The following is a 25,254-nucleotide window of genomic DNA, read 5'->3' on the forward strand; positions in this document are numbered from 1 at the left end:
TACAAAGTGCCTTTTCGCATGTAAGGTAACATATTTACTTAGAACATGGAGCAGGGGAGTATGGGAAGGAACACTATTTGACCTACCAAGTGCTCTAACAGATGTCGAATACCCATCCGAAATATCAGATAATCTACCAGTTCCAACCTTGTATCGTGGGGGGCTTTCTCTCGGAAATTGGTTTCTGCTGGTTTGTATGTCCTTTTCAGGCTCATAAGCCGTAGTTTCCTATGGTATACTAAGTGAGGGAGTCACAGTGCTGAGCCCATATGGACATCACTTGTGCAATGTCGTCTCCTCTCTCCTTCTCTCTGTTCTTGTGAAATTAAATATCTCTTAATCTGTACTCTCATTTTACTGGAGTTCTGGAAAAGAAAGAAGATAAACAAGTGTGATCAAGCCTCCATGTTTTCCTGAGAGTTGTTTTTCATGCAAACTTTTGTTATAGAGTGTTTTTTTTTTTATGAAGTCAATAAGGAAGAGTTTTGGCTGTGCAATTCAGGCCAGTAACCAGGAAAGAGAACCAGAAAGATTCCCTTGCACTGTAATTTGAGTAACAGAGCTGCTTTTCTAGGAAGGTCTATGCATGACCTACCTGTTACAGGCATTTCTCTGCACTTCAGAGATAACTAGTGTGACCTGATGGAAGAGCAAGTGCTCAGGAGTCAGATAGACTTGTGTTTGTTTCCAACTTTGTGACTTGCTACCTCTGTTACCTTTCTGAGCCTCACTATCCTCATCTGTAAAGTTGGCATAACAATAACTGCTCACTTATTGTGGATCTGGCTCGTGGTAAGCACTCAGCAACTCCTTCCCATGTGGCTCAGTGGTAAAGAACCAGCCTGCCAATGCAGGAGATGTGGCTTTGATCCTGGGTCAGGAAGATCCCCTGGAGAAGAAAGTGATAACCCACTCCAGTATTCTTGTCTTGGAAATCCCATGGACAGAGGAACCTGGTAGGCTGCAGTCCATGGGGTTGCAAAGAGTTGGACATGACTGAGCGACGAAATAACAGCAACATCAAATGTTAAATGGCTTTCAAGTCAGATCTCCTGGGTGGCCAGAGGTGAGGTGTTGTGCTATGTTCAAGACCCTGTACCACACTGACAGCTTTCAGAATTTGTTATCTGTGCTTTGGGCTTTCCCTGGGTTCTTCCCAATTCGTCTCTAAGTGTTGTTGCTCTGACTCTCAACAGTGTAACTCTGCTGCTGTTTTCCCATTTTGTGAGGGCCTCCTGACCAAGCAGCCAAGAGAGCCTGACCTGCCATGTACCCCAACCCCCTCGTCTACTGCACCTGCTGGGATCCCTGGAATTTGGGGCCACGAAAGCTAATCAAGACCCCTCAGCCACCAAGCAAGACCTCCTCAGTGAAGCCCAAGTAAGGATTATCCAGGATGGAGTGTTGGGTTCCATGGAGTGGCGCAGCCATCTTTCTCTCACAAGATTTCCAAAACAGTCAGCTTGGCAGCAAAATCCCAAAGCGGCCAGAAAGCCTGGCTTTACTCACCTGTTGGCTGCACAGCACTCTGGACAGGGCAGCTGGGGCAGAGTGTGGATTCAATAAGGAATCTGCAGAGTAAGCACAGGAGGGAAAGGGCCATGGCAGGGGCCCCTCAGTGTGGGTCAAAGAGCTTCTGGAACTAGAGGACTTCAGTCCAGGAACCCCTGGTCAGTGAACAAGTGATAGGGTCATCGGCCTGAGGTTCCCCAGACCATCCTGATTATAAAGATTCCCATTGGCAGACTGTGTCTGCCAGTTTGGGGTCACTGTGGGGGTCTCCCTTATCTGAGAGTGCTAAAGCAGGTTTCTGAATTTCCAATTTTCTCTTTCTCATGATTTCCTTTTTCACTGTCAGGCTCTCTCCTCTTCCTCCAGCTGGAAAAAAACAAAATTATGCCCAACCGATAACAAAGCCTGTTGTCACCCCAAAGTAAGTATTTTCACATCCATGGGACAGGAAAGGTTTGAGGTATGTGAATAAAATAATCGCCCTTCTAGGCCTTTACAACCTTTCCTGATTTGAGGTAACTGCTCCCAAGTGTGTCAAAGAAATGCTGGAACGCACTGGGATTTCCTCCAAACCTCAGCTCCTACAGGTGGATTCTGTGGCCCTTTGCCCTCACTGCTTTCAAAGTCACTCCCAACGTCTTCTCAGCAGGGTGCCCCACAGAGCCCCTCCCTGCCCTAAAAGCGTTGAATGCCTACTCACATCCTTGACCAAAAGCCTCCCACGGATTTATGGCGTGCACTCATCCTTTTCTTGATTACTTTACTATGTCTAAGGATTTCTGTAGATTGCAGCTCTATTTTTACTCATCAATTAAAATTTTCATTCACATTTATAAGCTTATCTAGTGTAATTTAGGTTTAGGCCTTTGCATGAAACTTTGTATTTACTAAGCACCTATTTTCTAGGCTTTGAGTGAGGTGCAGGGGGACAGCAATGAACACGCAAAGTCTGCTCTCCTGGACTCACATCCTAGTGGGGAGGGCTGGGGAGATGACCATGAATGAGTAAATCCATCCAAAGTCTGCAAGCACTATGTGAAAAAACAGTGCAGGCACAGGGAGGAGGGGCTGGTGACGGTGGGGTTGTTATTTTGCACACAGAGATCAGGGCAATCCCTGGGTAAGAGGTCAGCAGGAACTGCACTGACCACTGGGGTCAAGCACTCCTGGCAAAGGGAACAGTGAATATAGAGGCCCTGGGTGGGAATTTGCTTGGCACATCTGATGATTTCCTGGAAAGCAAAGTGGCCCACGTGGGGCCAGTGGAGGAATGGAGGATAGAGTGCAGGGAAATGAGCTCAAAGAAGTTGCAGAGATGCTGAATGCAGTCAGTAGAGTAACAATCACCCCTCTACCTCCCCGCAGAAGTCCACGTCCTACTCCCTGGAAACCGTCACTTTGTTCTGTTTCTTGCTGAGGGGAAATGAAGGTGGCGGATGGAATTAGGTTGCTCATCAGCTGACAGATCATGCTGGATTATCCAGGATGTAATATAAAGATGGACTTAATATAAAAGTAAAGGTCCTTACCTGTGAAAGAGGAAGTTAATGTGTCAGAGAAGGAGACGTGACAACAGAAGCACAGGTTGGAGTGATGACCTTGTTGGCTTTGAAGACAGAGGATGAGGCTACTAGTAGTAGGGGTAGCTTCTAGGAGCTGGAAAAGGCAAGGAATTAGATTCTCCCCCAGAGCCTCCAGGAGGAAGACAACTGGACCAACACCTCAATTTTAGCCCAGAAAGACCCATTTCAGACTTTGACTTCAGAACTAAACATAACAAGGTGTTGTTCTAAGCCACTAAATTCATAGTAATTTGTTGCACTAACAGTAGGAAACTCACAGGGAAGTGTGCTGGCCCTTATAAGGACTTTGATTTTCACTCCAAAAGGGATGGTGTATTCACTGCTGGGACCACCATAACAAAAAGCACAGACTAAGTGGCTTAAGCAGCAGAAATTTATTGTCCCATAGTTCTGGAAGCTGGGAGTCCAGGATCAAGATGCTGGCAGGGTTGATCTCTGGTGAGGACTCTCTCCTTGGCTTGCAGATGGCTGCCCGCCTGCCACCCCCTCATCAGGTCTCTCCTTTGTGCGTGCACATCCAAGGTTCTCTCTGTGTGTCCTAATCTCTCTTGCAAGAACACCAGGAAAATGGTATTAGTGCCAACCTTAATGGCCTCATTTTAATTCAGTCACTTCTTTAAAGTTCATAGATCCAAATACAGTCACATTCTGGGATGGCAGGTGTTAGGATTTTAATACGGTGAATTATGGGAGGGACACAATTTAGTCCATAACACATAGGAAGCCATCTAAGGATTCTGAGAAGAGTGACACAATCTAATTTACGTTGCTTGCCACCATAGCAGAAGTTAGTCACTCTTATTCAACTCTTCCAACATCCCAGGTAAGCTCCCCTGTAAATACTCTTATGACATTTGAGTACCTAATCCTATGCTCATGTTTCTGTATCTGGAAAAAAAAATATTAATTATAATCAGGGTTAACACCAGGTCTCACAACAGTAACACTTTGCTTACCCTGAATTTATTTAACCCTGGGCACTTTCAGGTTCCCATAACACCAATTTCCAGTGCAAACAGGAAGAAAGGCAGTTGTGCAGACACAGCAAGGATGTCACTAAAAAGCATGTACATTGACGTTTAGGCACTGGCTCATAGGAGAGTGCTTGGATCTTCATATGACGTTTCTAGGCCCTTGTTTTAGGAATGCTCCTACTATTAGGCTAGTGATGGATTGATTTCCTACTTTTTTACTACCCATCATTTCATCACAATCTGTGTACCAACCTTCCTTTTTTCCCCAACTGCTTTCTGAGCATGCCTTTCTCTTACAGAATGAAAGTCCACTTAGGAAAACAAGAGGAGAGCAATAAATTTCCTAATGTGAGTAAAACTGGGAAGAGGGCAGTGGGGCTAACATTTATTGAGACCCGCTATATGAAGACATGGATCTTTTACACACACACACACCTCCTCGAATCTGTGCAATGATCCCCTGAAGAGCATCTATCAAGATCACATTTAATGTGTCGCTGGTGAGGGGTAGAACCAGGACTTGAACTCAGCTCAGCCGAATCCCAGAGAAGGCATTTACCACTTTCTGCTGCCTTGTAGGGTGTAGGGTGAGGCGAGTCTCCCACAGAAACCAGATGGTGGCAATCAGTCCGGGCCAGGGAACAGCTTAAGCCCAGATGCAGGAAACCCTCTGCTGTACTTGGGAACCCACAAAGACTAGGGGACGGACCACCAGGGCACCTTAGAGGAGCCACAATGGGAGGATGAGAGGAAAGGAGCAAGGACAGGAGGGTGCTGGAGAAATAGATGGGACCAAACCCAGGACATGACACCTGCCTGGGAGTTTAGACTTAGTTCTCGTGGTGTCTGGAAGCGTCTGGGGTCTGACACAGGTCAGGTTTACATTTTTAGAAAACGCTCTCCAGTGGGGTATTAACTCTTTTTACACTCTCTGCTTATATCTATTTTCCTTGCCTCTCTTCCCCTGCTTCGCCTGTCTTATATGAAGATCACACAGTCTCTTAATGGTCAGGAGAAAAAATAAAAATGCAGTAGCCCTCTAGGTGGAGAGGATGATGAACTTTAGGGGAGCCAGATTAAAGGCAGAGAGGCCAACTGAGAAGAGATCACCAGAGCCAAGCAGCAAGATGACAGTGGCCTTGGACCACATGAGGGGCAGGGGTGTGGTGAAGAGAGGATGAGGTTGAGGTAGAGTTCGGAGATAACATGCTACCAGGTGTCCTGCACAACTCAAGACAGTACATCTGGGACTAGCTCTGCAGTCCAGTGCTTGAGAGTTCGCCTTGCAATGAATGTGGTGCATTGCATCCTGGTGCAATCCCTGGTCAGAGAGCTAAGATCCTATATGCCTTGGGGCCAAAAAAATCAAAACATAAAACAGAAGCAATATTGTAACACATTCAATAAATCCTTTTTTATATATATATAAAAAAGGACCACATCAAAAAAATCTTTTTTAAAAAAAGACCGTACCTCTTATCCTGGTCCACGCTGGTTGGTAGCCCTGCCCAGATGAATGATTTGGTGGAACTGACTAGAATTTTGAGGGTTTTGTTTTGTTCACAATTGTGCCAGTTATTTTCTCATGTGTTATTTTGTTTATTCGTCAAAAAAAAAAACCTTTGATGAAGCGTTATTATCTTCATTTTCTGATAAGCAAACTGAAGCTCAGAGATGCTGAATAACTGTGGCTAGTGGCAGAGTCAGGGTTTAAACTCAGGCCCATCTAACTCCAAAACCTGAGCAGCGTCCACAATGCCCAGCCACCTCCTGGCATCTGGAAGAAAAATTCAGAAGAGGAGCAGGGCTCAGAGGCAGAGGGGGGAGCAGGGGTCAGCGTTTGGGTTTTGCACATGTTGGGTTTGAGAAGCCTATGGGGATTCCCAGGGACCAGCTGAGTCTTGCAATTTGGTTTCAGAAGAGAGGAAACTGGGGGAGGCTACGGGGGAACACCCCACCTTGTGGGTCTAAGGTGTGAGTAAGACCCTAGAGGAATACTGGAGCAATCCCAACACTCCAAGTCTGCAATATGACCTCTATTCTACCTCTGTTCTACCTTGATGCCCAGGAAGTGATAAATGTGTCACCTGGCTACCACCTCATTCGGAACAGGGAGCAGATTTCTGTCACCTTGGGAGATGAGATGTTTGATGGGAAAAAACATTCCAAATCGGAGAACATGGGCAAAGTCAAACTTTCCAGGTAACGTTCTTGAACGCCCTCCAGCTCCCAGACTTCTCCCCTCCCATCCCAAGGACAAAGCCTCACTTGACGCCCAGTACACAGCGTCCCTTTGCTCAGCCCTGTGCTGGCGCCTCTCTGCAGCCACCTCTCTGCTCAGAGCCCACTGGAGTCAGGAGGATGGACGGACGAGTCGGGCAGCTGATCTGGAAAATGACTAGGTTGGTGTCACTCATCCTGAAGGAGAGTAGTTGTTCCTGAGGGTAATGAGTAGATGAAATACTCATACAATGGCCTGAATTTGAAGAATGAGAACCGAGAGTAAAGTCAGGACTTCTGGGAGGCCGAGTCTGCATCTTTTTCCTTATGTCCAAAGATAACACTCACTAATGCCTCTGAGAGATGCGGTGTGTCAGACTCTGGCCTGATTCCATTCCAGTTGAATGGAATGGAATGCCACCCCCTCTGTCATTCAAGGCTCACCCACTCCCCATCCTCCAGGACCATAAAAAGTCAGTCCCCACAACCTTTTCATCCTACCTCCTGAATCTCTAACTCATATCTCCTCTTTCCCCATCCCCCCTACATTCTCTCTCTTCTTTGCTCGACCTGTTGAATTAAGGACCTCATCTCTGCTGCACTGCCTGCCACCCTGGTTACTCCTGCTCAACCAAAGAGAGCTGAATTATCTCACCGATTTCATGGAGGCCCAAGAAACACAAACATCCATAATCTATTCTGAAAGCCACACTCTAAAATCGCTTCTTTGTCCTGTTTCAAGCCCATTCCTTGTCTTTGAAGACCATTCAGGTCTTCCCTGGTGGCTTAGCCAGTAAAGAGTCTGCCAGCAATGCAGGAGACCTGGGTTCAATCCCTGAGTCAGGAAGATCCCCTGGAGAAGGATATGGCAACCCACTCCAGTATTCTTGCCTGGAGAATTCTGTGGACAGAGGAGCTTGGTGGGCTACAATCCATGGGGTCACAAAGAGTTGAACAAAACTGAATGACTAACACTTTCATTTTCACTTTCTTCCAGAAACACAAAAATCCACACTCTATTCTGAAAGCCACACTCTTAAATCCCTTCTTTGTCCTGTTTCCAGCCCATTCCTTGTCTATGAGTCACTGTCAGCATCCATTCTATTCCCCCCTACTCATTTCCTAATCCTCCTCCATTTCAACTATCTCTACTGAGTCAAGGTCAAACCCTAATAGATTTCTGACATCCTTCTCTTTCTCTTCTAGTCTAGTGAGTCACCAAACTACCCTTACTCGTTTCTGGCCAGTCTACCCTAAAGGGCTGTGTCTGAGCTCAACAACCCTACTGCCAAATTTCCTTCTCCCAGCCCACCCTCTGCCCCTGCAACCCCACCCCATGATGATGGAGGAAATGCAGAACACAGCCTGGCTCTCACCTGGCCAGAGCCGGCCATGTTCAGGGATGGCCCTGGCCAGCACAGCCTGGAAGCTCTGTGGGTGATGGGTTACTTGTCCCGCAGGACTGATATCATTGCTGACCTCAAAGAACAGATCTCAGAGCTGACAGTGATCATAGAGCAAATGAACAGAGACCATCATTCTGCCCAAAAATTGGTGAGTGGCCCTTGAGTGAGCTATGGGAAGGGGAAGGACCAATAGCTTCAGATCACCTGCTATGTTCCAGGTAAGAGGCCAAGTCCCTGACTCATGGGAGCCAGGTTGTCCAAGCAACAGCTCTGCAGATAAGACTGTGGTCACCCTGTTGTATTTCTCTGACTCCATCCTCATCCATAATTGCCAAGAACTCAAGTCCTTCCTCTAATTGTTGTTCAGTCACTCAGTCATGTCCGACTTTTTGCGACTCCATTTATCTGCAGCGTGTCAGGTTTCCCTGTCCATCACTGTCTTCCGGAACTTGCTCAAACTCATGTCCATTGAGTCGATGATGCCACCCAACCATCTCATCCTCTGTTGTCCCCTTCTCAACCTGCTCTCAATCTTTCCCAGCATCAGGGTCTTTTTCAATGAGTTGGCTCTTCGCATCAGGTGGCCAAATTATTGGAGCTTCAGCTTCAGCATCAGTCCTTACAATAAGTATTCAGGGTTGATTTCCTTTCGAGACTGACTGGTTTGATTTTCAGGCCTAAGTCAATTTCCAGGAGCTCCCTGGGCATCTCTGGCATGCTCATTGCCACTATCTTTTCCACTAGGAAAGAAAGAAAGTGAAATCGCTCAGTCATGTTCAGCTCTTTGCGACCCCATGGACTGTAGCCTACCACACTCCTCCATCCATTGGATGTTCCAGCCAAGAGTACTGGAGTGGGTTGCTCCACTAGGGGGCACCAGCAATTTCCACCAGAGCCCGCTATACCCTGTGCAGTGAGTTTCATTTCAGACCTTGCAGAAACTCTTGCTATTGGCACTAGTGTGACCAGTACTTCAGTTTTGCTCAAAAAACTGCCCAGTAGCCTCCAGTCCCACTTCCTCTTGCTGTTGAAACTGCTGAAACCCACTCTCCTGAATCTGCTGATTTCAGTTTGCACTCTTTATGTCTCCTGGGGATTGTGGTGACACTCCCTTTAAATTTTACCATCTGCTTTATCACAGACTCTTCTTCCCCACCCCAAGCAGAGGTGCCTGATGTCCTGAGCTGGAGTGATAAACCAGAGCGACACTTACATCTCTTCCCCATCCACTCATTCCTCCCTCCACCCCCAACCTGCGCCATGCTTGCTGTTACTGGAACCCAACGTGTGAAGGATGACTTCCCAGCAAGCAGCCCCTCACCTTCTGACACACCCCAGATGTGTCTGAATCCTATAGTGACCCAGCCTAGGACTCAGGCTGAGACCTTCCCTTCTGGTGATTCATCCTTGTATTTCTCTGAAAACCCTGTTTTTGTGGTCACCTTCTACAGAGAGGAAATTGAGACTCAGGAAGTTAAATAATTTGCATGAGATCACTCAACTCATCCTTGGTGGGTTACTGGGCAAAACACATGCTTTCAAAACACCGGCCCTACTGAAGACATATTTAGAGATTATTTCAATGGAGGGAATTCACATTGTGATTCTTACATTCCTCCCGTCACACCCCACATTGTTGTGTGACTGCACAGAGGGGAGATGTGCTGGCCCCCCAACCCTCAATCCAGCTGGCAGTGTCCATTCCTCCTGAGACACCAGCCAGAGGACCCAATGTATTAGAACAGAGGGTCACCTGCACTTGAGCACTCCCTGCCTCTGGAAACACAGCCATTCTGACAAGGGTTTATTAGCATAGTCTTTAAGTTCATCAAAGACAGGGCCTGAGTCTTGGGCCTGTTTGGCTTTTCCAGATCAAGACTTTTGCACAATAAATGATTGTTCAATTGAGTTACATATCTCCAAATCCAAAGGCCATGATCTTATAGAGATTACATCCAGCCAAAGAGAAAAAACCTGCCCCCAAAACAGTGAAAGGAATGGTTTCCATGCACCAACATCATGAACTGGTTTCATACCAAACGACATAGAGGAAAGAATTGTTTCATTCCTTCAGTAACTATATGGGAGAGGTGAGGGAAGTGGGGGGTACCCCATGAATGGGAAGGCTTCTCAGAAGTTGTAAGTTGAAGTGGGAGTGGGGTCCTCATTCCCGTCTTGTTAATACTGGCCTGGCCTCATTTCCAGCTCTCTAATGAAATGGATCTCCGCTGTGCCGAGATGCAGAAGAACTTTGAAAGCAAGACGAGGTACGCTTTCTGGCACAAGTTCCTGTATACAAGTTCCTAAGGTTCCTGCATCCTTGCAGGATTTCAGTTCACTGGGATTTCAGACAATGGGATGGCAAGGGGTGGGGGAGATGAGAGACATGTCTTTGGCAAACAGGATGGTTTGATCTGAGGCCACTGAACCATAGCACAGAGGTTATTCCTGACTTTGTACTTTATCATCCAGTTATTTCAATTATAATCTCCCTTTCAGTTGATTGCTAAGAAGAAACAATTTTCAGTTCTCTATGAGATTTCCGTGGTAAACTACTATTGTTCTCAGTCCAGTCTCTGCCTGCCCGCCTCTTCCTCCTCCCCTCTCCTGTACTGTCTTGGCTGCTACCTCAAGGCTGGGCAAAATGGGAAGAGAGTACAGGAGGGCAGGATCCAGAGCTGCAGAGACAAACCAAGGGGAAGAAAAAGGAGATGTGTTGTCTGTGTGAATGAGAAGACCCACAAGTTCCTTTCTTAGTCCTGCTGGAAAAAGTCCTCATAGGTGTTGCAAACTTGCTTTTAATTTTTTTTAACTAATTAATTAACTTACTTATTTTATTAATAGACTATTTTTTAGATTCACAGTAAAACATGAAGTATAGAGAATTTCCACATACCCGCTGGCCCCACACCTGCACAACCTTCGTCATTATTGACATCCTGCCCCACCACCATGGGGCATTTGTTACAATCAATGAGGCTACTGCCAAAGGCCTGGTTTATGTTAAGGTTCACTGCGTTTTTTTTCTTTGGGCTGTGCTGGGTTTTCACTGCTGCATGCAAGCTTTCTCTAGTTGCAGTGAAAGAGCCTCTCTAGTTGTGGTAGTCGGCCTTGATTTCCCCAAAACATGGGGGATCTTAGTTCCCCGATCAGGGATTGAACCCATGTCCCCTGCTTTGGAGGCAGATTTCCAACCATTGGATCATCAGGGAAGTCACTCTTGATACTGCAGATACTTTGGGTTTTGATAAATGTTTAGTGTCATGTAGCCACCATTACAGTATCATACGGAATAATTTCATTGCCCTAAAAATCCTCTGGGGTCTGCCTGTTCATTGCTGTCTCCCCACTAACCTCCAGATACCACTGATCTTTTGACCACTTCTGTAGATGTGACTTTTCCAGGATTTCATATAGTTGGAATCATACAGCCTGTAGGCTTTTCAGACTGACTTCTTGTTCTTACCAGTATGCATTTAAGGTTCCTCCAGGTCTTTTCTTGGCTTGACAGCTCCTACAGCCTTGTATTTTAATGCCCTTCTTGAACACTGCCAACATCTGCCTCCTGGAATGGAGCCTGGCAAGAACTTAGGCTCTAAAATTATCCTGGGTGTTAATCAGCTCACAGTTTCTTTGCTGTAAGCAAAGACCCTGTTGTTGGGGGTAGTCTATGGCCCCCTGATGACTCCATTCAAAATAGTGGATGGTGAAAACAGAGGTCTCCTCGACGGTTTCTGGATGGATGCAAGAAGAATGTGTCAGGAAGTGAAGGCCCCACTGCCTGCACACCAGCTGCCTGCATGAGGAGGGGAGCTGAGATCAGGTGAACCTTCCACAGGTGACTGTGGCCTTTTCCTGGGGCCCCACAGGGAGCTCGAGGAAGCTCACGCAGCACAACTCAGTGAGCTGGAGAAAAACTACAAAGCTACCTTGAAGGCAGAAAAGTTGGCTGCCCAGGACAAACTAGGTAAGGTTTTGGGAGATGACCCTAGTAAGGGGGCAGAGGCTGACCATGCAGGTCGAGGGCAAAGGAATTCCCATGGCCATGGGTGCACTCTGGCTAGACTTTAGAAGTTTCCTTCTAAAGCCCAGGAAGAGGGAGTGATTGAGAATGAAACTGAAAAAAGGCAAACCATGTCAACAAACAACTTCTCTACCCCGAGAAGTTAGAAGGGCCTACAGCCAAGTTTTGGGGTTTAAACAAGTCCCTTCATCTCCTTGAGTCTCAGTTTCCCCACCTGGGAATTGAGGACAATAACACCTGCCTTTATCACAGTGGTAAGAATATGAAAGCACTTTTTAAAATATATTTAAAAGTTCTACAAATATAATACTGTTCCAATTCGGCAAGTTTCCTTACCAGTAAAATGATGGTGCTTCATCAAATGCTAACAGGCACACTGTGATTTGTACGACCTCATAACCTATAAGGGTTGTGCGGGCCACTTATCCCACTGTTTATGCTGCCCTTGGGAAGGGCAAAGTGTGTATCATTCAGAATTCTGAGTTTATAGAGTAATCTCTACAGGGAGAAGGAGAAATTCTTCCCTATTTATGTTATATTTTTAAAAGATGATATTAGTATTAATACCTTGCCAGTTTTCCAATTTTCTAAAAAAAGATTTTTGCTTTAAATAAAAGATAATTGCTTTCAAAACCAGGATACACTAGGAATTTTATTTTAAAAAGACAGAAGGTTTTGCTTTTCTTTTGTCCTCAGTTGTAGGTTTGCTCCCAGGGATTAGTTCTCAGGTTTGGGGCTGCCTCAGAATCACTTGACATCATATTATCAACAGATACTGAGCCTTGCCTCTGAGACCTTGACTCCGTGGGTTCAGGGTGGGGTCCAGGCATCCTGATTTCTGATAAGCTTCCAGTGTGACTGCTGAGGCAGCACCATTGTTTCACCACTGATGGGATAAGTTTAAGGTGTGGATGGTGTGCAGGAGGGCTCTCACATGAATACATGAAATCATGTATTTCAGAGGAATAATGATGACTCTACTATGTTGTTTTCCTTTTGTTCTCAGAGGAGATGGGAAAAGAATATAAATATTTGAAGAATATGTTTCATATATATCAGGTGAGATTCAGAGCTCCTTGGTGGATTATGAGACAGAAGCAAGGCTCATTCTTGGCTGATGATGTTGAGATGAATCTAGAGCGCTTGCCCGGAAAATAATTTCCTGAAATCCCCAGTCTCCTTGAACCTAAGTGGCCCTCACTGCACCCAGGGAGAAAAGTTAACCTATGGACTTTTCCGGCATCCTTGCAGGACAATTTGGCCTCTGGACCCTGAAAGAGTCCACCGATGATTGTGTTTGTCATGACCAAAGTAATATCTGCTCATTGTTTTTTTTTAAAAAGAAATTAAAAAATCAGCAACAGCAAAAAGAAATATCACCACTCTGAAGAAAACCACTTTTTAAGATCTGTGCTTTGTAATATCTTTAATTTTAGCAGAACACTGGGTCAAAAGGAATAAACATTCAAAAGGTCTCCAACACATTTGACCAAATTGCCATCCAAAAAGGCTGTATCACTCTGCACTAACTTCAGCAAGTGGAGCAGGGGGCACCCCAGAACGTTACCCATCCATTTTGTCATTTAATTTGATGGAAGCCCAGGAAGCCAGAATTAGGGCACAATTTCATCCTAGGGGGATGAGAGAGTAGGAAACGGGAAGTGGACAGGGGGAGGGCTGAGGCAGCAAGCCCCTACTATGGGTCCTGGGTGGCCCGGGACTTTCCAATTTTCAGCCTTGATAGTCTAGAGTCCCAGGAAACAGCTCAGTCCCAGGCAAACAAGGACAGTTGATTAAAAAAATTAACATCTTGACATTTCCCTTGTTTCCTACTGTGCTATTGATGAGTAATTCATGATTCAGAGGGAGCTGACATGAACACATGCAGTGTGCTCAACTGCCTGTCTTCAAAGGAAACCCCATTCCAATAGGGCAAACGCCATGCAGAGTCTTCTTTGATCTTTTGGGTCTTGGGTCCCAGGGCTGGAATCATCTCCCACCAGTTAACGTATGGAGGCCCATAGCCAGGGACTCTGGTGAGGGAAGCTGCAGAGAGCTCAGTACTGAGCCTCAGGCTGGGGTGCAGCCTTTCAGAATACTTTTCTTCATGGTACCTTTGTCCCCCCAACAGGACAGCATTTATGATGAAATGGAGGACAAGTGGTCAAAGAAGAAGGCAGAGTGGGAGAAGGATGAGAAGGTGGAGCGGGAGAGGATACTGTTACAGCAAAGTGAGTTCAGAAACTTTGGACTTTTTGATGACAGGTGCCCCAAGAAACTGGCATTAATGTTGATCTCGACTCAAGAAAGGTGGCCTTGGAGTCATGAAAGATGATGTGCTGCAGTGCTGGACTCCTGAATGGAAAGTGTCTGGAGACTTCAAGAAAGTGCAACAAGGATGGAGTCTTTTAGGGTGTTTAACCACCTGAGGGACTAACCCGTACCATCTAGAACTCTCTAGTTGCAAGTTTGGCAATCATGAGCTGGACTGAGCTTGGGGACATCTGTAGGAATGCAGATTTGCCAAAAAAAGGCTCTTGAATTAGTTTCAAATACTCACTTTTTGGGAGAGGGGCAAAATGACCCATTACATGGAGAGTCTCTATACTCCAATGATGCCTCCAAAGGAAGCCATGTTTGATGTATTTTTCAATTGAGGTATTTTTTGAGATAAAGTGTACAGCATGTTGATTTGATATATTCATTTATTGCTAAGTATTCTTAACATTTCCAACACTTAGCACAGAGCCTGGATCACACAAAGTGCCCTGTAGGAGACTATCCTACCTGCACTGAGTTTTTTCATAAATGGAAAAAGGAGAGGGAAATCTCTGAAGATTCTGCTTCCTGACCTAGAGGACTAGTTGAGGCAGAAGTGGGGCCTCTAGAAACTTATTCCAAATCCTAACCCAACCCAATTCAGATCTGATTTAGCTGACTTTAACAAACTGCTCATTAAATGGAAATACTCACTGGGAAAGGTCATCCTCAAGTCCCTTCCCTCCCTGGATTACCAGGAGATAGCATGAAGACCCTGGAGTCAAGGGTGGGGAATGGGGCATGGGGGCTGCTCCTGCTTGAGGCTTTCCTGGAATCTTGGCATAGCATAGCCCAGGTCATTGGAGAAGGCACTGGCACACCACTCCAGTGCTCTTGCCTGGAAAATCCCATGGACATAGGAGCCTGGTGGGCTGCCGTCTATGGGAGTCGGACATGACTGACGTGACTTAGCAGCAGCAGCCTGGGTTGTTGCCCAGACTCCCAGCTACTCATACAAAAACGATGCCATGTTGTCAAAATCCGTGCTAAGATGCTACAACCAGTTTTGAAAGACCAGACTTTAGCTGCTCATAGTGTACCTCAGTCCGGACTTATCTTGTGATCCCAGGGTTTGCCTCCCTACCTAACCCCAGGATCACGATGCTGAAGAAGAGATTTGTGTGAGACCTTCACCTGTCCATCATCCTGTTTAGTATTACAGTTCTATTGGCAACTCTCCCAGCCCCTCAAAATGATTTAAGCCTAGCTCTGCCTCAGGGCTAAGGACAGAATACATTTTATTGCTGAAAAAGTCATGTTAGCCAAGAGCTGTATTTTAGGATTTGAGTATCCAAGAAAACACAGTGATTACTTCAGCAGAGGCAATGGACAAAATAATAAGTAACATATCCAAAATAAACTACACAAAAATAACAAGAGTTATCAGAAATCAGGGGCTTCCCAGGTGGCACTAATGGTAAAGAACCCACCTGCTAATGGAGGAGACATGAGACACAGATTAGATCGCTGGGTGGGGAAGATCCCCTAGGGGAGGGCATGGCAACCCACTCCAGTATTCTATTCTTGCCTGGAGAATCCCATGGACAGAAGAACTTGGCGGACTACAGTCCATAGAGCCACAAAGAGTCAGACATAACTGAAGCAACCTAGCACGCATGCAGGCACTAGAAGTAAATCCCATATGGCTGATGTGATGGAGAACCATCCATATTCACCTCATTCTCAGACATCTCCAGGTGAACATCAGAGGTTAAACACCAGACTGAAAAGACCTTGAGTTTGACCCAGTCTGGAATTTCTACTATCTTCAGATATTCTGGTTTTCTTTGTGTGTCTATGTTTCCCACATTTACCCATATATGTGATTTCCTCATCTCCACAGAACATAAGATAACTAGAAAGTTTGAGTTAGAATCAGAAGAAGAAAGGAAGAAAATAAATGAGTCCTACACAGCTCTCTTTGAGAACTTCAATCAGGAGAAGGAGGTAACTCAGTACAAACACATCAGTGGTTGAACGTGCAGTCTGGGTGGGATGTCCAATTCCCAGGGTGCCTCTGTAATGAAGCAAAATCTTTGTTTTGGGGGGTATGGTCCTACTTTTCCACCTTCCCTGGAAACTTCTGCAGGCAGACTGTCATTTTGTGGTTCTTTATCTAGACAGTCTTACCACAGGATTATTGGAATGAAAATTGTAGTTTATAGGAAATAATAGAATGCTAAAACATATACAAAGCCCACAATTCCCTATTTGCCAAAATCTCGGTCTCTGAATGATCTTCTCATCCTTGACTGTAATTGAAGAGAAACGGCAGTGTTGCAAACTAAACTGAGCAAGTCTGGACACATACAACTCATGTTTAATGAGTTTTGACAAACATGTTCATCCATGTAGTGAAGTCAAGTGTTAGTTGCTCAGTCGTGTTCAACTCTTTGCGACTCCATGGACTGTAGTCCACCAGGCTCCTCTGACCATGGAATTCTCCAGGCAAGACTACTGGAGCGGGTAACCACTCCATTCTCCAGGGGATCTTCCTGAGATGGAATCCAGGTCTCCTGCATTGCAGGCAGATTCTTTACCATCAGAGCCACCAGGAAAGCCCCATGTAACCAACATCCAAATCAAAACCTAGACATTTCATCGACCCAGAAAGCATGCCTGTGCCCCTTTGCAGCTAACCTCTGTCTACCTCAAAACCTGCCCCAAGACAACCACTGTTTTTTTTTATTCATATAACTATAGATTTAGTTCAGTCTAGTTCAGTCGCTCAGTCATGTCCTGCTCTTTGTGACTCCGTGGACTACAGTTCAGTTCAGTTCAGTTCAGTTCAGTTCAGTCGCTCAGTCGTGTCCGATTCTTCATGACCCCATGAATCACAGCACGCCAGGCCTCCCTGTCCATCACCAACTCCCGGAGTTCACTCAAACTCATGTCCAGAGAGTCAGTGATGCCATCCAGCCATCTCATTCTCGGTCGTCCCCTTCTCCTCCCACCCCCAACCTTTCCTATCATCACAGTCTTTTCCAGTGAGTCAACTCGTCGCATGAGGTGGCCAAAGTATTGCAGTTTCAGCTTTAGCATCAGTCCTTCCAATGAACACCCAGGACTGATCTCCTTTAGAATGGACTGGTTGGATCTCCTTGCAGTCCAAGGGACTCTCAAGAGGCTTCTCCAACACCACAGTTCAAAAGCATCAATTCTTCGGCAATCAGCCTTCTTCACAGTCCCACTCTCACATCCATACATGACCACAGGAAAAACCATAGCCTTGACTAGACGGACCTTGGTTGGCAGAGTGATGTCTCTGCTTTTTAATATACTATCAAGGTAGGTCGTAACTTTCCTTCCAAGGAGTAAGCATCTTTTAATTTCATGGCTGCAATCAGCATCTGCAGTGATCTTGGAGCCCAAAAAAATAACGTCTGACACTGTTTCCACTGTTTTTCCATCTATTTCCCATGAAGTGATGGGACCAGATGCCATGATCTTGGTTTTCTGAATGTTGAGCTTCAAGCCAAACTTTTCACTCTCCTCTTTCACTTTCATCAAGAGGCTTTTTAGTTCCTCTTCACTTTCTGCCATAAGGGTAGTGTCATCTGCATATCTGAGGTTATTGATATTTCTCCCGGCAATCTTGATTCCAGCTTGTGCTTCTTCCAGCCCAGCGTTCCTCATGATGTACTCTGCATACAAGTTAAATAAGCAAGGTGACAATATACAGCCTTGACGTACTCCTTTTCCTATTTGGAACCAGTCTATTGTTCCATGTCCAGTTCTGACTGTTGCTTCCTGATCTGCATACAGGTTTCTCAAGAGGCAGGTCAGGTGGTCTGGTAGTCCCATCTCTTTCAGAATGTTCCACAGTTTATTGTGATCCACACAGTCAAAGGCTTTGGCATAGTCAATGAAGCAGAAATAGATGTTTTTCTGGAACTCTCTTGCTTTCTCCATGATCCAGCGGATGTTGGCAATTTGATCTCTGGTGCCTCTGCCTTTTCTAAAATCTGCTTGAACATCTGGGAGTTCACAATTCACATATTGCTGAAGCCTGGCTGGGAGAATTTTGAGCATGACTTTACTAGCTTATGAGATGAGTGCAATTGTGCAGTAGTTTGAGCATTCTTTGACATTCCTTTTCTTTGGGACTGGAATGAAGACTGACCTTTTCCAGTCCTGTGGCCACTGCTGAGTTTTCCAAATTTGCTGGCATATTGAGTGCAGCACTTTCACAGCATCATCTTTCAAGATTTGAAATAGCTCAACTGGAATTCCATCACCTCCACTAGGTTTGTTCGTAGTGATGCTTTCTAAGGCCCACTTGACTTCACATTCCAAGATGTCTGGCTCTAGGTCAGTGATCACGTTATCGTGATTCCCTGTCCATCACCAACTCCTGGAGCTTTCTCAAACTCATGACCATCAAGGTGGTGATGCCATCCAACCATCTCATCCTTGTCATCCCCTTCTCCTTCCACCTTCAATCTTTCCCAGCATCAGGGTCTTTTCTAAGGAGTCAGTTCTTTGCATCAGGTGGCCAAAGTATTGGAGTTTCAGCTTCAGCATCAGCCTTTCCAATGAATATTTAGGACTGATTTCCTTTACGATTGACTGGTTTGGCTCCTTGCAGTCCAAAGGACTCTCAAGAGTCTTCTTCAACACCAGAGTTCAAAAGCATCAATTCTTCGGTGCTCAGCTTTCTTTATGGTCCAACTCTCACATCCATACATAACTACTGGAAAAACCACAACTTTGACTAGACGGGCCTTTGTCAGCAAAGTAACGTCTCTGCTTTTTAATATGCTGACTAGGTTGGTCATAGCTTTTCTTCCAAGGAGAAAGTGAACAGGTGAAACAACTATAGATTAGTTTCACCTGTTTTTAAACTTCATATAAATGGAATCATACAGTATATGTGCTTTGTTGTGTAGCTTCTTTCCCCTCAATTATTTCTGTGAAATTTATCCATTCATTGTTCGTATCAGTAATTTTTCCCTTTTATCACACAGTAGTATTTCTTTGTGTTCACCATTGTGTTCACAATGTGTTCACCGTTTTTCTGTTTTTGGAGATTTTGGTTGTTTCTATTTTTTTATTTTTACAAACAAAGCTTCTATAAATACCATGTGTAACTATTTTTGTAGACTTATGCTCTCCTTTCTCATGGGTGTACACCTAGATGTGTTATTACTGGACTCTAAGAAGAAGGAAATGGCAACCCACTCCAGCGTTCTTGCCTGGAGAATCCCAGGGACGGGGGAGCCTGGTAGGAAGCTATTGGGTCACACAGAGTCGGACACGACTGAAGTGACTTAGCAACAGCAGCAGCAAGGTAGGGATAGGTTTAACTTTATAACAAAGTACTGAAAGGTTGTTGCTAAATCATGCAAAGATGCCAGGATCCTTGGCCTCTGGAGGAGAAGAATTCAATCCGGGAACAGAGACAGGCTTGATCACTCAAAGCTTTTGTGTAATAAAGTTTTATTAAAGTATAAAGGAGATACAGAAAGCTTCTGACATAGACATCAGAAGTGGGTAGAAAGAGTACCTGCTTGCTTAGTGTTAGCAATGGAGTTATATACTCTCCAATGAATCCAAAGAATGTCTGGAGGCTGTAAAGATCTCACCAGACCTACTCCCATAATTTACCTTTTAAAATAACAGGATTAGCTAGAAGGCTTAGTTCAGAGACTGCCTTCGGGCAGGATACATTATTGTTACATAATCCCTTTGACTGTGTGGATCACAATAAACTGTGGAACATTCTGAAAGAGATGGGAATCCCAGACCACCTGACCTGCCTCTTGAGAAACCTGTATGCAGGTCAGGAAGCAACAGTCAGAACTGTACATGGGACAACCGACTGGTTCCAAATAGGAAAAGGAGTACGTCAAGGCTGTATATTGTCACCTTGCTTATTTAACTTATATGCAGAGTACATCATGAGGAACGCTGGGCTGGAAGAAGCACAGGCTGGAATCAAGATTGCTGGGAGAAATATCAATAATCTCAGATACGCAGATGACACTACCCTTATGGCAGAAAGTGAAGAGGAACTCAAAAGCCTCTTGATGAAAGTGATAAAGGAGAGTGAAAAGGTTGGCTTGAAGCTCAACATTCAGAAAACAAAGATCATGGCATCTGGTCCCATCACTTCATGGGAAATAGATGGAAAAACAGTGGAAACAGTGTCAGACTTTATTTTTTTGGGCTCCAAGATCACTGCAGATGCTGATTGCAGCCATGAAATTAAAAGATGCTTACTCCTTGGAAGGAAAGTTACGACCAACCTTGATAGTATATTAAAAAGCAGAGACATCACTCTGCCAACCAAGGTCCGTCTAGTCAAGGCTATGGTTTTTCCTGTAGTCACGTATGGATGTGAGAGTGGGACTGTGAAGAAGGCTGATTGCCGAAGAATTGATGCTTTTGAACTGTGGTGTTGGAGAAGACTCTTGAGAGTCCCTTGGACTACAAGGAGATCCAACCAGTCCATTCTAAAGGAGATCAGTCCTGGGTGTTCATTGGAAGGACTGATGCTAAAGCTGAAACTGCAATACTTTGGCCATCTCATGCAACGAGTTGACTCACTGGAAAAGACTCTGATGCTGGGAAAGGTTGGGGGTGGGAGGAGAAGGGGACGACCGAGAATGAGATGGCTGGATGGCATCACCGACTCTGTGGACATGAGTTTGAGTGAACTCCGGGAGTTGGTGATAGACAGGGAGGCCTGGCGTGCTGTGATTCATGGGGTCGCGGAGAGTTGGACACGACTGAGCGACCGAACTGAACTGAACTGAACTGAATCCTTGTAAAGACCAAACCTACTCCCATAATTTACATTTTAAGATAATATGATTAGCCAAATTTAACCCAGAGACTGTCCTCAGGCATACATAATCCTAAGGAATGAAGAGGGAAAAAGTTTATCCTTTTCTCCTCCTTGAGAATTCCAGACCCTTCTCTCCTTGGGAACCCCTAGACTTCTTATCAACCTACCTAGGAAATGACTCTCTCAGTACTAAGATATTTTCCACAGAAGTTGTGCCATTTTTCTCTTGCATCTCAACTATATGAGAATCCCAGTTATTCTATATCAACAACAACAATTAATATTACTAATCTTTTCCTTAAGAAGCTTTTTAAAAATTTTTGCTTTTTGGTTGCACCATGCATCTTTGTTCCCTGACCAAGGATTGAACCCAGGCCCTCAGGCCCTCAGTGAGTGTGGAGTCCTAACCACTGGACTGCCAGGGAATTTCTGAGTATTGCCAATCTTTTAATTTTGGCTGTTTCAATGGGTATGACCCTGGAAGAGGGCATGGAAACCCACTCCAATATTCTTGCCTGGAGAATCCCATGGCCAGAGGAGCCTGGCAGGCTACAGTCCATCAGATTACAAAGAGTTGGACATGACAGAAGCCACTGAGCACAGAACAGCTGAGCAATAGGTATAAAGTGCTATTTCATTATTATTTTAGTTTCCCTGATGACTAATTATGTCAGGCAAATTTTCATATGCTTATTGGACCATTTATATGTCTTCTTTTGTGAAGTTTGGTTCAAGTTTTTTGCCAGTTAAAAAGAAATTGCGTTATTTACTTTTTTATAATTGGTATGTAGGAGTACTTTTTATACTATGAATACGGTTCTTTGTCAGATATACATGCTGTGAATTCTGTGGTTTGCCTTTTCATTTTGCTTACATTGTCTCTCCACTTGCAAAAGTTTTACTTTTGATAAAATGTTGTTATCGACTTTTTCCTCGTATAGTAATAGCTTTTTGTGTCCTCTGTGAAACTTATGCCTATTCCATGAATAAAACATGAAACATAAAACATTTCATGCCTAAAACATGAAGATATTCTAGTTTTTAAAAAGTTTCATAAGTTTAGCATTTATGATTCTGTGATGTATTTTGAATAATTTTTTTGGTATGGAGCAAGTTAAAGGTCTTAGGTCATTCACTGTTTCAGAACGATTTGTTGAAAATCATTGTTACTTTGATGTCTTTGTTGTATTTGAGCGGGTAAGGGGCAAACACTCCATTCTGTTCCATTCAACTATCTGTCTATATTTAGGCCAACAAAACAATGTTTTAATTTCTGTAGCTTGAAATCAGGGAGAAAAAAAACTTCCAACTTTGCTCTTGCTTTTCAAGGTTATTTTGGTTCTTCTGCAGCCTTTGACTTTCTATATAAATTTTATAATTATCTTGTCAAGAAAGCCTAGTGGTATTTTAAGTGGGATTGCAATGAATGTAAAGGTTGTTCTGTGGAGAATTGGTTATTTAACAGTATTAAATCTGTACCCTAACAAAAGGAAACTTTTTAATGAAAATATGATTGCATTTAATATTTCTTGATACACTAAGGTTGAGTCTAAGATATTCATCATTTAACTTCAACATGTCATGTCACTACTTTATAATGTGTGCTTTATTAAAGCAACATCTGAACTTTGGTGAATATTGCATTCCTGAATCCTATTCTGGCTTTCTTAATTTTCTGAAAGAAGTGCCAGAACCCCAGTTGCTGACCTTTTCTAAATAAAATTCTTTTTAGGAACTCTTAAAACAACATGAAAGGGATACCTTGCAATTAGAGGAGCTTAGAAAGACAAAAGAGGTAAGTTTTTTTCATTTTTGCTGTGGAATTAGCCTCTTACAAATATATTGCTAAAATGACACACTCAATAAAATGGAATCTATGATAGTTTTCCCCAAACCATTGAAAAACAAAAGACCTAAAGCTGAGTTAGGGCTTCCCCAGTGGCTCAGCGGTGAAGAATCTGCCTGCAGTTCAGGAGCCGCAGGAGACACGGGTTCAATCCCTGGGTCAGGAAGATCCCCTGGAGGAGAAAATGGCAACCCACTCCAGTATTCTTGCCTGGAAAATCCCATGAACATAGGAGCCTGGCCAGCTACAGTCCTTGGGGTCACGAAGAGTCAGACACGACTGAAGCGACTTAGCACACATACACACAAAGCTGAGTATGCTGGATTCACTGTCAAAAAAGATTTTAGAACTATCTGAAAAAAAGAAAGCCATTGCTATCTTTTTAGAGCCAGATCTGAACAAATATATGAACAATATACTGTGAGATCTTCAGTGTTAAATGCCTTCCACTTCTCATAAGGCTCTAACAACAAATGGACCTTAAACAGTAAAATGCCAGATTTTTCCATTCAGACTCTGAAAAGTACCATACTGTCTCTTGGGAACTCTGACTTCAAGCCTTTCCTTAAGACTCTGAGTGTATTTACCTCACCCCCACAGCCTCTCTAGGAACTTTTTTTCTGGAACAAATTATAGCACTTCCATAAAGGAGATATCAGAAGGGAAATTGTTCAAACCCACAAACTGCCTTGTGGTTCTTCTTACACTGTGAATTTAATTTGGATCCAGAATGGACCCATTGGGGAAAAGATTAGCCATTCTGAAAGCATGGCATGACATCGTAGAGCCCAGGCAGGACTTCAACTTTGTTGGGCAAACAGTCATAATGTCCTCCAAGGTAAAGGGGTGGACTTTGGTATGAGGTAGACTCAGTGTGTTGTAAGAATGGCTTTAATGAGCTTGACTACTAATTCTATCACTGTGTCATTTCTGGGTCTATTTCAATTAATTTATTTTGCTCCTCATGTATGGTCATATTTTCTTGCTTATTTGCATGTCTGGTAATTTTTTTATTGGATGCCAGCCATTGTGACCTTTACCTTACTAGGTGCTGAATATTTTTGTACTCCTTTAAATACCATTAACCTTTGTTCATGGGAAATAGATGGGGAAGCAGTGGAAACAGTGTCAGACTTTATTTTTTTGGGCTCCAAAATCACTGCAGATGCTGATTGCAGCCATAAAATTAAAAGACGCTTACTCCTTGTGTAAGGTAGCGAAAACGGGCGTCTCAAGCTGTAAGGAAATAACCCAGACACCAAGGGAAAGTAACAGGCTTTATTGGCTGTGTGCTCCCGGGCAGAACCCACTGACCGCAAAAATGGCCATGAGGAGTTCTGCCCCAACAAAGGCAGAATGTGATTTTTATGTCTTCGGGGCAGGAAGTGACATCATACAACCTGGACAGGCCTAAATAAGGCAAAGCTCGGGAACACAAGATTGTGAATGGTCAGCTAGTCGAGGTGGCGAGACCGGGTTGGTCGCTCTGGAGGTCAGGAAGGAGGGTAGATCTCGGCAGAGGGTTATTACGTCAGAGGTTCCTCAGCGGTTTGGTGGGACTTTTTCCCTCAGGCGGGAGATGAAGAGGGGAAGAAGGAGCCAAGATGGCCACCGGGAAGGGGAAGCCAAGAAGGCCACCAGGGTCCAACCTTACACCTTGGAAGGAAAGTTATGACCAACCTAGATAGCATATTAAAAAGCAGAGACATTACTTTGCCAACAAAGGTCCATCTAGTCAAGGCTATGGTTTTTCCCGTGGTCATGTATGGATGTGAAAGTTGGACTGTGAAGAAAGCTGATCGCCGAAGAATTGATGCTTTTGAACTGTGGTGCTGGAGAAGACTCTTGAGAGTCCCTTGGACTGCAAGAAAATCCAACCAGTCCATTCTAAAAGAGATCAGTCCTGGGTGTTCATTGGAAGGACTGATGCTAAAGCTGAAACTCCAATACTTTTGTCATCTCATGCGACAAGTTGACTCATTGGAAAAAACCCTGATGCTGGGAGGGATTGGGGGCAGGAAGAGAAGGGGAAGACAGAGGATGAGATGGCTGGATGGCATCACCGACTCGATGGACATGAGTTTGAGTGAACTCCGGGAGTTGGTGATGGACAGGGACGCCTGGTGTGCTGTGATTCATGGGGTCGCGGAGAGTCGGACACGACTGAGCGACTGAACTGAACTGAACTTTTGTTCTGGGATTCAGTTACTTGGAAATGGGCTTCCCTGGTGGCTCAGTGGTAAAGAATCTGCCTGCCAATGCAGAAGACAGGAGTTCAATCTTACCCAGGAAGATCCCACATGCCAAGGGACAACTAAGCACATGCATCACAACTAGAGCTTGTGCCCTAGAGCTCAGGAGCCAACAACTACTGAGACCACATGTCACAACTACTGAAGTCCGTAAGCCTCAGAACCCGTGCTCTGAAACAAGAGAAGCCACCACAATGAGAAGTCCACGAACAGCAACTAGAGAGCAGCCCCCACTTAGTGCAACTAGAGAAAGCCTCCTTGCAGCAACAAAGACCCAGCACAGCCAAATAAATAATAAAAACTAAACACACACACACACACACACAAC

General features: G+C 44.6%; 1 protein-coding gene across 2 annotated transcripts in view; it reads left to right on the forward strand.

The window, feature by feature from the left end:
* Nucleotides 1-1,267: 1,267 nt before the first annotated feature.
* FLACC1 (flagellum associated containing coiled-coil domains 1) overlaps nt 1,268-25,254 on the forward strand; it is a 34,400-nt gene continuing 10,413 nt past the window's right edge. The window contains exons 1-11 of one of the 2 annotated variants that reach the window (XM_088828352.1): nt 1,268-1,380; nt 1,859-1,933; nt 4,369-4,441; nt 6,060-6,271; nt 7,750-7,843; nt 9,901-9,962; nt 11,565-11,662; nt 12,726-12,778; nt 13,851-13,950; nt 15,882-15,985; nt 22,561-22,623. In XM_088828352.1, the coding sequence (XP_088684478.1) occupies nt 1,268-1,380; nt 1,859-1,933; nt 4,369-4,441; nt 6,060-6,271; nt 7,750-7,843; nt 9,901-9,962; nt 11,565-11,662; nt 12,726-12,778; nt 13,851-13,950; nt 15,882-15,985; nt 22,561-22,623 (1,047 nt within the window). The remainder of the gene's footprint in view (nt 1,381-1,858; nt 1,934-4,368; nt 4,442-6,059; nt 6,272-7,749; nt 7,844-9,900; nt 9,963-11,564; nt 11,663-12,725; nt 12,779-13,850; nt 13,951-15,881; nt 15,986-22,560; nt 22,624-25,254) is intronic. The other variant, XM_055397984.2, reaches the window with a different exon arrangement.

The sequence above is a fragment of the Moschus berezovskii genome, chromosome 2 (assembly GCF_049115385.1).
Source record: "Moschus berezovskii isolate FMDL1 chromosome 2, NW_MosBer_1.0, whole genome shotgun sequence".
Lineage (NCBI taxonomy): Eukaryota > Metazoa > Chordata > Mammalia > Artiodactyla > Moschidae > Moschus > Moschus berezovskii.